The sequence below is a fragment of the Phodopus roborovskii genome, unplaced genomic scaffold (assembly GCF_943737965.1).
Source record: "Phodopus roborovskii unplaced genomic scaffold, PHOROB, whole genome shotgun sequence".
In the NCBI taxonomy this organism is placed as follows: domain Eukaryota; kingdom Metazoa; phylum Chordata; class Mammalia; order Rodentia; family Cricetidae; genus Phodopus; species Phodopus roborovskii.
The window spans coordinates 15,845,917-15,861,615 of NW_026126470.1; the positions used below are offsets into that span (position 1 = coordinate 15,845,917).

Sequence of the window (15,699 nt, forward strand, 5' to 3'; positions counted from 1 at the left end):
TCTGATCAATCAACCAAGCAGAAGCATGTCTCCTGAATTCAAAATGAATTTCCACCACTCCAACTAAAGGCCAAGTTGTGTTCTCCTAACAGAATATCTTTCCAGGACGATTTCACGGTCCTTGGTAGATATTTTCTAATGATTCATTGATACAGTGTTTTCGCGAGTTCGGTGACCTTTCAGAGATCACATAATGTTTTCAATGATCTATCTTGGGATCACTTAATGGATAAATATTAAATTTAGTTCTCTCTGCTATCAATATACATGTAGATATTTCTTTACATTTTACAATAACAGCATTACCGTCTTAATGATCTACCTACCCATTTACTCCTCAGGAACAAATTAACTTTACTCATTCCCCTGGCTTATGTACAGTGAGGTTAGTCAAACTTAAACCATCTTCCCAGTAATTTCATTTCAAATATTGTTCGAAAGGACCTAAAAATCAATAATTAATCTTGTTCAAGAAGAGACAGAGGCACTATTCCAAGCGTGCTGGCCAAGCCCTTGGGTCAGTTACAGTATCTTCAGCCAGATGGGCGCGGGGCTGCAGGGTAGCGGGGCGGTTCCCGCGGGGCCTGTGGGCGTGGTTTCCCCGTCCTGCCCCGCCCACAGCGCGCACCCGTCTCAGGCTCCGCTGCCCTGGCGGGGCCGCGCAGTAAAGCGGAGCGAGTGGGCGGGGCCTCGGCATCTCCTCCATCCCCAGGGCTGCGGACCGCAGGGATGTTCCCGGCTCAGGAGGAGGCTGACAGGACCGTGTTTGTGGGCAATTTAGAGGCCCGAGTGCGGGAAGAGATTCTTTACGAGCTGTTCCTTCAGGTACCGTCCGCGGGGAAGGCGGGGCGGCGGCTCTGGAGCCCCGGGACCCCGCCCCAGCGGAGCTCGGGTCTCCCTTCCTTCACTTGGACACACAAGTGCATGGCCGGGGATGAGGGGCTTGAATGCCCCTTCCTCTGCAGCCCCGGGAGGGCAACGACCTCCCACCCCGAACCCCCAGCCTGCCAGCCCCGAAGTGAGGGCTCCCGGAGCCTCTGCGGGCCCTGGCTGCGCTGCGGGAACACAAACCAACCCCGTCACTGCCTCCAAGGGATAGTAAGTACCCTTGTGTCCAACCTGAATATGGGACCTGTCCCTCACCAGTACCCTTTCCGCCAAGCCTTTTGATGATGGGGAAAGCAGTTTGTTCTAGAATCATACAAGTGATTGCTGAAATGCTAGGCAGTCAATTCACCATGACTAACTATTGGGTTCCCTGGTCCATGCCAAGGTAATTAATTTATACTCGGAGGGCCTCCCGGACCTTTCTGTGACCTGGTAAACAAACTTGCCAGAGACAGGTGTCTTCATCCCCTCATCTAGTTGGTTAATGACTCAGAATTATGGAGCAAATCGAAAGTGCCGCCGAGAAGAGACTCCAAAGAGGGGAATATCAAAACTGTTTCCCATCTGCAAAACAGACACGTAAATAGTATGCGAAAACTGTTGACAGTAAGAGCCCTGAGGTCTACAGTGTGATTGGGGTGGGGGTGGGGGGTCAGTCAGTATTTGAGTCTCAGTGTCCTACAATGTCAAATGGAAGTAATAGTGTCTGAAATGTAATACGATTGCCAGAAATACACTTAGCTCAGTAAAACAGCTACAGGCAGTGCCGTTGGCCACTGCAAATGGGACAATTGTTATTAGTAATGATACTTATTATTACTAATAGAATAATAAAAAGAAATGAGGAGTGACTTGCAAGGTCAAAATAAGGGGAAATTCTCAGAGACAAAATAACAGATGTGTTTCAAGAGTAAAGTTTGGTTACCAGCAGTGGAAGGATTATTTTGTTTTAAATAATATGTAAAGGACTCACTTTGTCTCTAAAGTTAAGTAAGACATTCCTTTGTTTACTTGTAGCAGGGCTCTCCTCCTAAACATTAAATTTTTTTTATTATTTAAAGATTATATACATTAAGACTTTTATGTTTATCTGTTGCCATTTTAACATGTTCCCTCTAAAATATCATTATCTATTTTATGGCACAATATGATTTGAAAATCCCTGTTCAGAAAAGGAGTAATTTTAGCTCCTCCAGAAAGTATCCCTCTTGAACCTCCAAGGGAGACAGTGAGGAGTGATGGTTTCTGGGATTTCAAATCGTCAAACACCTGAGCTATGTAGACAGTAAGAAATAGGTCTGCTTTAGTCGTATAGAAAAGGCAATATATAGCATCTCCTAATTTCCTTTTCCTGATAAAGGAATGGGTCAAGCAGTAAGCCGATGTTTTCATTTTGCCCAAGGAGAATCTGTTAATGAAAAGGATCGTTTGAATGACTTACATCAGCAACATGAGCAAAACTCCATTTCACGTGTCCTGATAAGGTCTCATTCTGACTTCAAAAGAAAGTTATGTAATTGTTGATTTCAGAAAAGTCTGTTGAATTTTACCTTTAAAATGTCACAGCAGAACTGGGAGTGTAGCTCAGTGGTCAGGACTTGCCTTGCCTTCCTAAATTCCTAGGCTCAATCCCCAGCACTTAGGAAATAAGACGTATGCACTTGTGTTTATAACTAAATCTTGTCTTTGTCTGCTACTTTGTACTGTGATGTTAGTAGAGGGAAGCAAAAAGTAGAAAACGGAAGAAGTCCTTTATTACTCTATGAATTTTTTATAATCTATTTCAAATTTCTCAATGTCCTTTTTTAAATTCAAATATATTTTTGTCCTTTTAGCCAAGAAATGTAGAGACTTGGAGTAGGATAAAGAGTGATTGTGGTTTCCAATGCACTGAGTGAGAAGTTCCATGACACAGCATCTCAGGAAGCTGTCTTCTCAGAGAGGCAGCAATGGGGAAATTTGTTTTTGCTAACTTCATCCTATTCAAAGAAAGAGAACATGAGCTAGTCCCTGGGCAAAGCATTCAGAGAAGAAAGACTGAAATCCAAGTTGTAGCACCATTGTAAAGATGGCAGTACTTTCCTATGAATGAAAAGCAAGTTCTGCAGAGAAAAACAATCATTAAAATATACAGCTCTAAGTTAGTTCCTGTCTTTGTGAACATACCCTCTAGTCACAGTTATGGAAGTAATTAATTGGTATGATTTTTCCTCAGGTGTGATTAACAATGTTTTCTAGTATTTAGCTTTGTTTCTTTGCTTTGTTTTACCCATTACAAGTTTTTCTAGCCACACATTCTGCAACTTACAATTTGTGGTACTTCATGCTCATTGAATAATTCACCATGGAATAATATTTCTAGTTATTATTTTTAAATTATTTACTCTTATGGATAGTTTACCTAGTCTACCAGATCTTAAAAATATTAAAATAAATTTACTTTGGGCATATTTATGAAGCAGTGTTATGAGGTCAAACTGCATAATAGATTTAGTTTCTCTTAGGAACACTCAACCAACTCAACCAGCATGATTTTTCTCATTACAATTTACTTTTCAGTTATATACTGCTAACATGTACAGAGAGATAGTACTATTTTTCATCTGAGATTCAAATATTCACTATGTTGATTTGTGAAGCCTAAAACTGTCTTTCTTTCCTTGTAATATGTAAACTATAATCTATAAGTTCCTTTTCCATAAATCTTTTTGATAAGCTAGAAAGGTTGAATAGCTGCATTGTTTATTGAGAAGATATATTATTTGTGGAACTATTTATGACTGTTCTTTATTTTAATTTAACTTGAATCTATTTCATTTATCTCAGTGTAGAAACACAATCTTTGGATTTATGAGAAAATAATTTTAGTTTCCTACAGGCCGGACCACTAACAAAAGTGACTCTTTGCAAAGATAGAGATGGAAAGCCGAAGTCCTTTGGGTTTGTCTGCTTCAAGCATCCTGAATCTGTGTCTTATGCCATTGCTTTGCTGAATGGAATTCGTTTGTATGGAAGACCAATTAATGTGCAATATAGGTTTGGTAAGTTCTGTCCCTAGTCAGTCTTCAAAGTGCTCTTCGTTGGTACTATGCTCGAGGGCTTATGCATTTTGTTTTCTATATAGTATAGGATAGTGGTGACCCTCAAGCATAAAATTATTTCATTGCTACTTCATAACTGTAATTTTGCTACTGCTATAAATTGTAATGGAAATATCTGATATGTGACCTCCCAATGGGGTCTTGACCCACGGGTTGAGAGTCACTGATGTAGTACAATAAAAATGTTTTGTCATCACTATTAGTTTCTGCAATATCTATTAGATAAATTCTGACACCCATCAATCTTCTAAGTGTGCTCTGTTGTTGGTCCTATTCTCAGGGGCTTATACATTTTGTTTTCTTTATAGTACAGGACAATAAAAAGTGTCTCTGCCATCACTGTTATTTTTTAGGGGAGAGTTGTATATCTACTGTTGAATGTATATTTAATTGATATTGCTTACCATATTACCAAACCAGACTTATATGTTCTATATTAAAACCTTTAAAATTCTATTTCAGAACCAACCAGAAAGTACCTATAAAGGTTGCTGGCAACTCGAAAATCTACATGTATAAAAAAACAAATAACTCTAAACATTATATAGTGAGACTGTTTTACCTTGTTGACACTACTCAGGTGTCTATTATTTTGAAGAAACATCTTCCCAATTAGACTTTCCAGGGAAACCATTTTATGAACATTGCTAGGGCCTGAATTTAAAACTTACAAGACAGGTGTGACACACACCATGAACTAGTCATCTATAAAGGAGATGTACAGAGAATGTTTGTAGGCTGGGAAAGGACAGAAAGAGGCATCTAAGTAACATTAGGCCTCCTCAGGTTGGCGTTCAGTTATTGAAGTATTATTGATCTGCTAAGGTCAACAGTAACAAAAATCATGTCTTCTTGCAAAAGGAATGTTGACTCTGCCTTTCTTTTTGACCCCTCCCCGACCTCCCTGACAGTGAGTGGATTAAACTTGGGTGTATTACATTCTGTCAGCACATTCAATTGGCTTTTGACTATAATGTTTAGGGAAATTATATCTTATATACTGGGAGCAAATGACACTGACAGAGTGCCATTTTTAGCTTACAGTAGTGTGCAGTGAAACAACATTGTATATCTCACATAGTCCCATGCCTGTGTAATCTTCATATCTGCCCATGGCTTTTGTAAAAAGGTCAGTTTTCATCCGGTCATTTATAATGCTATATAAAAATCTGTAAATGTGACTATGGATATGTTATATGTGCATATGTATTAACTAGTATAGAATTTTGAGTGCTAAAAAGGTAAGGTTTTATATTTGTGTTTATTTGGTTTTCATTAATAGTATCTCACTATATACATCCCAAGCTAACCTGAACTTCTAGAGCTGCCTGTCTCAGTCTCTCAAATGATGAATTATACGCCGGAACCACCAGATTTGGGGTTTGGGTTAACTTTATCACTTAATGCTATAATGTTCAAACTCCAAGTGATTGTGTCATAAAATAATGTCTCTTTTCTGTTTTGTTCTCTTTAAAGGTAGTTCTCGCTCTTATGAACCAGCTAGCCACAGTTTTGAGAGCTGTGTTAAGATAAACTCACACAGCTTCAGGTAATCAAACTCATGCTTTTGAATATAAATATGGACTTTATTATCTTAGCTTGTTAGACATCAACAAGTATATTAAAACAGCAGTCTACGCATGCAACATCCTAGTTAAGCTGTAAAGGTGTCTTTAAAGGTGAAGTGCTAAAAATTCCATATTGCTTTTCTATCAATAGAAACCTGACATACTCTTGGTGACTGCAAGGCATTTGCTTGTTATGTTCATATCTGAATATTTCTTTTTTTAAAATATAGCATGATCTAAGGTGTTCCTTCTAGAAAGACAACTGTGATTCTCAATATTATAACTAAGTAATTAATGTAATACCATGTCATTACATCATCAATGAAATGACACATTATTTGTGTGGGTTCAAAGTATTTAATCTTAGATACTACCAGAGAACTCTTCTACTTACATAAGGTTGTCATTTTTTTTTTGTTTGTTTGTTTCTTCATGAGAAAATGACATTTGTACCTTGGGATTTTAAGATGTCCTTGCTTCTCTTCTTTTGCAAAGGAATGAGGAGATGGTGGGCAGATCTTCGTTTCCCATGCAGTTTTTCCCAGTTATGAACCCTGCTTTGCCTCAAGAATATTTTTTCTTTCAGAAAATAGTAAGTGTGAAATACAATTGATGTAGTATACCATTTACAAACATAAGAACAAAAGCACCCTTTCTTGACATTTGGTGTTGAAATCTGAGCCAGACATCAATACACAGTCCTAAGAAATCCTCTGCATAAGACTTCAGTGACTTCCCTGTGCTCAGTGGCAACAGGCAAATAATACTTGTGACAGGAAAAACCAAGTAACCATTGAATACTCATTCCCTAGGAAGTGACCATTGCCAGAGATGTTCTTAGGAGTGAAGATTTTTCTCTCAATATGTCATATTCATATGTGTGGCCATCAATCACATTTAAGTATTTTTGCTTTTAAAAAACCACTTGAAAGTTCTCAGTTAAATGGAAGGAACTCCTGTGTTAAGCTTGGCTGTAGCCTAGAAATCTTAATCGTGGTACTGAATTTTAGGACACTTTCCTCACAACTCTTTTTGAAGTAACATAATGGGAGTCCCAGGACATTACCCAGCAAATCCAAAACGGTAGGTTTGTTGGCGATAGGCATTGCTCCCCCACCACCTCCAGAGACTGTTGTGAATACCTAGCATATATTTAAGGGTTAGATGGAAAATAATGCCTTCCCTTCTGGAGAAAACTGTCCTAAGTTATAGCTACATCTGTATCTGCAAAATAAATAAATAAATAAATAAAATAAAAATAAATAAATAAACAAGCCTTCCCTGACATGAAAGTCCTCCAGGGTCTTTTAAATGTATTTTTTCTTTCTGACTGGGATTGAGGGGAAGACTTTTTCCTGCTACCCCTGTCCTCTGATTAAAATGGTCAGAAATTACAGCTAACTTGTAAAAAACACAAGAAATTTTTCTCTATCTGGAAAAGTGACAGCTGTGTCTTTTTACAAGGTGGGAGCTCTCAGCGTCATTTGCTTCTGAGAAGCTTTTCATTTTCATTAAAATTTAAAATCAGTACCTGGATCACATATTGGGAAGTTTCTGTGTATATTTCAAGCAAATGGAACCTGGTAGTTAAAAATTTTTCTGTTATAAAATTACATGACTCTGCATCAAGTCAAATAACTCCAATGATGACCTAGCTTCCATCTAGGATAAACTGTGAGTACTAGAGAAGATTCCCACTGAAAATAAAAGCAAAGTATCTCCCTGGGGGATGTATCTCAGGGGTAAAGGGCCTGCCTACCAAGAACAAAGACCTAGGCTCAATATTTCAGCTCTGAATAAAAGATTTCCTTAATTGGTAACGGGTGTTAAATAACAATAGTCTGGAATTGTATTGGGATAAATAAATATACTATTTTATCTATTTTTCTTTTTATATTATATTTATGGACTACCTATGCATAATTTTTCTGCTTGACTTTGCTAAACAATATGATAATAAGCTGTGTGGCACTGTTAATCTTTGTGCTTCATGTTACCCAGATGAAACATTGCCCATAACCCCTGTCCAACACGCTCACTGTGGTATGCCCAGGTCAGCTTGGCTCACCCATTACTGCCTGCAAGTGCCTGTGAATTGTTAACATTTTTTTTTTTTTTTTTGCATTTTGAGTGTGTGTGTTCATGCGTGTCTTCTCTCCACAGCACTGGCACACACACAGTCCAATGCTTCAGCCTCCTTTCTGTGACGTGACGCCTTCACTCCCCAACAGTGCGTCTGGGTCTTGCTCCTTAGACCACGCTCCAGACCTCAAGGCCGGGCCCAGCTCTTATGAATGGACCCACCAGCAACCAAGTGACCCTGACCTTTATCACAGAAATAAAAGAAAGAGGCAAAGGCAACCCAGCGACAGCGACAGTAGCTCAGAGGACAAGAGAGGAAATGAAGGTAGACAAAAATGCCAGAAATGTAAAAGAAAGAAGAAATTCTAGGGAAGTATAAAAAAAAAAAAAAATCTGTTGTACCAAATGACCTATTTCTTGGCCACCTTCTCTTTTAAAACAAATATGAAATATGACTCCGTGAGTTGCTATTCAGTTTGCACCCTAAATTATAAAAGCCTCTAAACAGTAATATAATGTACTCCTTTTATATTGCCCAGGTTATTTTCGTCCTGTTGTCAAGAGAATACACTTTACGTCATCGTATTTTTAGACCTGAGAATGAAGGTTCACCATACTCTAAAGCCACTCACTAAACCCTTGAGGGTTCAGCACCATTTCTCCCAAGTGCCTCACCTGAGGCTTTCAACCACAAGTTGAACCACAAGTGGGCTGGTCTCAGGAGTTCATTGTCAGGTTGCTGGGAGAACTGATGGGAATAGTTAAAACCAGAGCATTCTAACGGCTATATTAAGAGAAGGCTTCCGTTTCCTGTATGTCTACACATGGTACCTGTGAGCATCACCAGCAGGGTTGATGTCATGTGACCATGACTGTGATATCATGTGCTTAAAGGAAACCCCATATGACTATCCCCCTTTGTCATTTTATTTGACACAACTATCTCTTTACATCTCATTTATTGTTTATAATGATAAAAATCAGTTGCTGGTGTTAGCATCCACCATCTACTTCTGCCAGCAAGGGTGGAAAGTATATAGCAAATGTCTGGATTGCTATGATGAGCAAGCGTATAGAATGATGTTGTATTGTCATATATCTGATGCCTACTTCCAAGTATACATTTTTAATTTACTTATTTTAGAAGATAAATGGACTACAAGTAAAAAGAATGGTTTTTGTCAATTTGAATGCTCACCATAAACCAAAATTATGAAAACCCTATATTTCTTAAAGCTGACAGTTAGAATCGTGCAAAGCCACTTGGATTTATCTACTCAGTTCAGTAGGGAAAAAAACCACACGTGGATGTTACTTTTGCTTGTCGTTTTTCATAAGTGTTATTTATTTAAAAGAATAAAGATATGTGTTTAACCAGACAAATAACTGAGTTTCACTCTTGGTGTTAAGTATACAAGATAGTGGCCATTATAACAAAAGTCTATGTCCATCTGATCAATATTAAAACCTACATTCTGCTACATGGAACATTAACTGGTACTTACATTCTTAAATATAAACGTGAAAGCATTATTTATTTTCTTTTAAATTCGTGGCCAAGATAAAATGTATTCCTTCATAATTAGATAGTAACATCTTTAAACACATTAACATTGTCTTAAATTTTCTCTCTAGACATGTTATTTACCATGGAGATAAATTAGGGCAGCGTGATTGGCATGATAGCAGAGCTGTGTATAAGAATGCTTCTTAGCAACTAAGATTGGCATGTGTAAGAAAGTCAGTTTGATTGGGAAATGTCCCTTTAACTCTGCCATCAGAGACAGAAAATTAACTCGGTGTCAATTCTCAGCTAGTCAGCTGCTAGCAAAGTTGCTTTCTCTATGGTGTCTTTCTTTGGTAAAGATTATAAAACTTCCCTTAAAGTGCTAGTATTTGCTAACCCCCCCCCCAAATTTTAAGTTTTCAATTTTCCAAATGCTATGAACATGGATGAAGAACTGTTAGTGTAATTAGTTTCATGGGGCTTTCTTTTTCAGTCTTAATCCTCCAACCCCAGAATCTACTTCAAATGGGAGAAGAAATTAATAACCTAAAAATTAAACTAGACACATTACAAATTCTCAATTCAGTAATTTAGTTAGTTTTTACTGTATCAGGCAGTGGCATGACAAGGGAAAGTATAATTAGAAATTAGTGGTGAACACACTCTCAAATTCTAGAAAAGACACATTGTGTTATGGCTTACCTGTTTCAACAAAGGACACCTACAAAATCATCATTAAATGTAATTATATGCAACAATTTGTAACATTATGAAATGCTGTTGCAATTGATTTTTGTTATTGTCTATGACTTAAAACTAGCGAAAGTTGTTACACCTTGTTAGGCACTGTTCAAGTTAAAAATATCATATGCAAATATGTCCTCGGTTTATTTACTACATGGTTAAAGATTTCTCTCTTGACAATATTTCCAACATTGTACCTAGGATCCCAACAATATTTCCTCTTTACCTATTAAAGATACTCACTTGGGCATCTCATTAGCAATACAAACTTTATACTTTCTTTTCCAGTCTAAATTCCACCCAAATATTTCTCCTTTGCTCAGTTTTGGCTAATGTTCTCCAACTGATCAGCTTTTCAAATTTTTCCATATTGTTCTTGCTTCAGTGACTTACTTCAGTTCCTGGTCATGGCCCATTTCACTGAAATATTTTTGATGCCAAACACATGTCAAAATGAAAATAGGCTCTTAGTTTCTACTGAAAAAGTAGAAAGGATACAATTTGTCCAATTTTATGTCTATTTAAATATACTAAGTTTAAGCATACTGCTCATCGTGGACATGGTTGAGTGAGATGTGGTTTAAATAGCCACTCCGGCAGTTCCTGCCAGTCCCTAGGAATAAAAAAGCTGAGAACTACTCTATAGTCCCAAGATGAAGAGCTGGCAGAGTATAACTCTCAGTTCAATTGCAGCTGCCCCCATCCTTTCCATTGTCCACAGCCTACCCTTGCTTCTATATGTGTGAGTATATATGTGTGAGTAAAGCATCGGAAATGAGTGTCTTGTTCATTTACTTATGACATATTTAAAAAGACAATTCATAGCCTTGGGCTTTATTCTGGTGAAAATGATTCCTCAAATTGAAACTATTTTAGAAATGGTATTTTACTATAGGTAGTTCAAAGAACCTGGTTTTCTTTTTTAATGTATTTTTCTTTGCTTTTTGAAAATTTCACACATACACAATTAATTATCATCATGTCTTCTCCCTCCCTTCCCCTACACTTACTTAGGAAGCTTAACAGAATGCTGTTTATTTGAACAATGTTGATGAGACTCATGCACTTATTAGGGATATAATGTTTTGGGTTTTACTTCTATACAATAAGAAATAATAGTTACCACAGCAATATATACTAGGGTGACAGTCATAACTGTATTCTGACCTTGTTTTAAAGTCAGAAGAAATACATTGTTTATTGTACTGTTTGACACCCAGAACCCTGACATCCCATCTTTTCAATGTGTACTTGTGTACGCACACACACACACACACACACTCACGCATATACACACAACACTCACACACAAACATGCACACACATTCACACACAAACACACTCATACACACACACACACACACACACACACACACACACACACACAAAGCTTTAAAAAGCAACAGTAAAAGACACTTTCAGTCCTTTAAAAGTTCAGTAAATTTACCAGTGTTCCTTACAAAAGTACACTGTGGTTCCCTGATGAATTCATTCATATGCGACCCAATTACTTCTGGAGAATAATGGATCAAAGGAATTGTCTCAGTTCTCTTTTGATGTGGTGTTGGGGGGGGGAGAAGCTTGTGTCTGGCTGGCTGTTCTGGGGGGGTAGAAGCTGGAGATGGTATCGGGCCAACAGAAGCATAGATCCGAGACGATTTTTCATGCAAGTAATGACCTATAAACGTCTCCCTTGTGTGTTTATGTACCCACCAGTTGACTTTGAAGATAATATTTTAGTCTTGCACTTAGAATAAGTAGTGCCCCTGGCATTCATACTTGTTGCAGATATACTTCTCCTGCCCTGGTCTTTCTCTTTGGACCAGAGATTTCACAATTGGTGTCCATGACCATTTCAATCTATATCGGTGGTTGCCAATACAGTAAGTGTTTTCAGTATTTTTTGTAATTAATTTATTTATTTTTTTATTTTACACAGTGATCCCAGTTCCCTCTCCCTCCCTCCCTTCCTCTTCTCTCTCTTAGCCTCTCTGCCCCCTCACATGCACCCTGACCATCCTCCCCTCCCATCCCCCCCACCCCAATTCCACATGTAGGGCAATGCCATCCAGATGGAGTCATGTAAATCTGTCAAGTCATTTGAAGAAGTGTTTTCATTATTAATGTCAGTAACTTTCTTCACCTTTTCCTCTGGTGTTTTGCTTCATACGCACCATAATTATGCAAAACACTTAGAATTAATGTTATCATGAGATACAAGTTAAAGAATCTCTCCTGTTTTATTCTCCAAGTTGTTAGTTAAAATAACTTACCTACTACAAAGTAAACTCTTGTGTTTTCTATGTTTCTGATTCTCACGAACTGAACATCTGGCTTTATAATAATACTACAGACAATTTCATAAAATTGCATCTTTGCAATTTCATAAAACAAAACAACCACATTTTGTTAAGATTAAAATGTGTGTTTATGCTTGCTCTGTTGTTTTCGTGTGAAGTATTTAAATTCAGTAACCAATTATCATTCATATTCTTCTTGAAAAGCCTTCAAAAATAATTACTTTGAAGTGTCAAATTTACTCTTAATTCATTTTCCAAGTTTTAAAACATGAGGTAAAATATCTTCAGACTACTAGAATGCTAGGTAACTTCCTTTATAGCTGCTTTCATGTAACAATGTAATTTAAACTTTTTCTAATAATGTTAGCTTTAAGTATATGTTAAAGATTAAAAGGATAAAGCAGAGTCGATACTTATAAAAATTCATTTGCATGTATTATTAAAGGACAATGAACACGCAATGTTGCTCTTTATTTTTTGTTTGCAATCCAGTTGTCTTTACTCATTTGACTAAATCCCAGGGGCAGCATCTTAAGGACAAGAATCTACCATTGCAAACTGATTTCATTCCCTTTTCCAATTCTCAAGACAGAGTCAGGACCAACCTGACACACTGCTCCTCTGTTCTTTCATCTGAGTCTACAGAGACTCTTAGAAATGCCCACTACTGAGCACTTAGATACCCTCCCCTCCCACCACCATCCAATGGATGAGACTTCAGCAAAGAGGCAAAGATGTTCACTATGAATCTCTGCTGGGCTATGTGTTGGATCACCCACTCTGGACTTCAATGTCCCATCTTTCATGTGATGCTTGGATCCCATTTTATACCTTCCTTTCCCTTTTAGTTGTCATTGTTCTCATTTCAGTTGTATTGGTGCATGATACTTTAAAATGACCTAAATGGCTCACAGTTCTGAAGTATCTACAACTACATTAAAGAAATTCTTCACTATGGAGAGAGTCACCATGAAACTGTGGTATCCAGAAACCAGGAAATGCCCTTCGTCTGACCTCACATATTTTCCAGTACATCTTTGTACTAAAAGATAATTACCAATTGCACTTCTCAACCCCCTTCCCTCATACTAAAACTTCATCCTCACTGTTTCTCTAAGGCTATTGAAATTAGTCTTATTGCACTAGAGTTACGTCCAAAGTATCTGACGTCATCCCTCATCTTACAGACTTCAGGAAGTTTGCAAGCGATCCTGCTCAGGACCATACTTCATCCTTACACAACCTTTGAACTTCCTTGACTTGTTTTTAGAAATCATAGCCATTTGGAATTCTTGCATCCTTAGCTAGTTTCCTTCCCTCGCCTGGCTAACTAAAGCTACTCTCTCTCCAGAGGACTATGGCTGTCTCACCACCCACTTAGGTGGTGGTTATCATGTCTTGCATATTCTTTGTGCCCCTTAGCCAGATGGAGGGTAGTTGCCTCTTGGCTCAATATCAGTCCTTCTAGATCCTTCTTATTCTTTCTGTCATTTTAGTATGTCACAGATGATGCCTTCTGTTTGCAACATTTACTGTGTTTCTTTCATGTTTTAAACTTTGATAAAATACAGAATAAAGCATGTATTTCATAATATTGCTACATAATTTTATTGTTAACAATTTAAGCAGTTCCTACATTTGCAGATAATGTTTTAGAAATTTTGTAAAAAATACTTCAAGTTTGGATTATATAACAAATTTTTCAAAGAATGACTGGATCCAGTTAGTTGAGCTCCTTTAGCATTCTGAGAAAATTACTTGAAAGTTAACATTCTCAAAGGAGTTATGATGAGACATAGTGAGTAAAAAACTATTATTTAGTCTTGCAGTAATTTTAAAATAAGAAACCAACATTTTGTAGTCAGTTACATAACTCATATCATCTATGCATAATACATAGTGAATCACATTTACCACTGAGTCATTTAGGGAATGCTGGTGAATACGTGGAGAGAAATTTTCTGAATCCAGTATAAATATTCTTTTATTCTCTCAGACAATTTAATTACTCCAATAATTTTAGAGTTTTTCTTTGATCATTCTAGTTTATTAAATCTGAATGTAAATTGCAGAATCTGCGCATTACAGAATATTGAAGATGTGAATTTCTTCTACTTAGCTCCATTTCTAAGTCTATGGAATTTGTAAAATCACTCTTGCATCTGTCCACCTGCCTTTTGTTATATATTAATTTGATCCTAACCTTGGACTCACTGCTATCTTCTGCATATAAAAATAATCCGTGTCCTGAAGAAAATAACGAATGTGCTTTTTCATATATTTCGTAACTGATTTCTAGAACCTTTACATCTCTGAAATGCCACAGTGATTCTGTTCCTTTATCAGACATTGTAGTAATCTCTCAGAGAACTCATTTATGTCCCTGTATCAAAATTACATGGAAGAAAAGTGGCATATGAATATATACACTCCATGCACACCTATCTTTTCATGAATCTAATGTAATGTTAAAAGTTCTTGTTGAGTTCTCATGCTCCATTATCTACAAACTCCCCACTGTTTGGGTTCTACAGAATTAAAATGCACTCTTTCTAATTTACCACCTGGGCTTTTAATATTCAGACCAGATAAAGCAGATGGCTCTCGAGAACCCCCAAGTCTGCTCCATGATTAGAGTTGTCCTGATCCCATCCCTGATGCTAGCACTGGTTTGGTGTTTTCATTCAGAAACAGTTCATACCACCACTGTTTTCCTTCCAGCAGCCACTGGCTATTATCCCACTTCTATGATGAGAATTTTAATGCTAGACCCTCTCATTGTGCAAAAACCCCGTATTAAAGACTTGCTCCCCAGTTTGGAATACTGAGTAGTGGAAACATTGAGAGAAATACTAAGTGAGGAGTTGTCTTCCAGACACTGACAACTAACCATTCAATCTACTCAGGAAAATTTCTTGAGATATCTCTTTATAGGCCTAAAAGCATATAGTAAACTTGTAAAAATGTGAACCCAAATAAGCATCTTCTCAACGTAAATCAATAATGCCAGGCACACACTACAATTATCAAAAGAGCAATATACTAGTGTATATGTAGAGAAAGTTGAGGGAAAGTGAAGGCATTTGCATGGCAAACATGTATATAAGAAGTGAAAGAATGTGTATCAGGCTTTCCCTTTGAGATCAGTTTTAGCATTCAGAAGTAGCAAATAGCTTAAGTCTTTTCTCATCTGAGCTAATGGCTTCTCGTTTGTTTGTTTGCTTGCTTATTCATTATGGAAATCTCTAGATCATTTTTTTACATTCAGCCAACCATCAATTGTCTTAAGAGATGAGGAAAGTAAATTGCTTATTTTCTTAAAATATAAAAAATCATTAAACAAAATTCATTAATGATGTTTAAAATAAAAATCAAAATGATATGGCAGGAGAAAATACCATGTGAAAGACTGGCTTTATATTCAAATCCCTCCAACAAACAAATCTTTACCTACCTCTGAAATTTCTTGCCATCTTTGCGATCTTCCCCTAGTAAAAAAAAATATCCAT

At 37.2% G+C, this 15,699-nt stretch overlaps 1 protein-coding gene across 1 annotated transcript; it reads left to right on the forward strand.

Moving 5' to 3' along the window:
- Positions 1-624: 624 nt before the first annotated feature.
- On the forward strand, positions 625-8,011 carry Rbm11 (RNA binding motif protein 11). Its single transcript, XM_051191669.1, has 5 exons — positions 625-825; positions 3,767-3,929; positions 5,466-5,538; positions 6,053-6,149; positions 7,721-8,011. Exons 1-5 carry the CDS (start codon positions 730-732, stop codon positions 8,006-8,008), a joined length of 717 nt encoding a protein of 238 aa, XP_051047626.1. The 5' UTR covers positions 625-729; the 3' UTR covers positions 8,009-8,011.
- Positions 8,012-15,699: the final 7,688 nt, after the last annotated feature.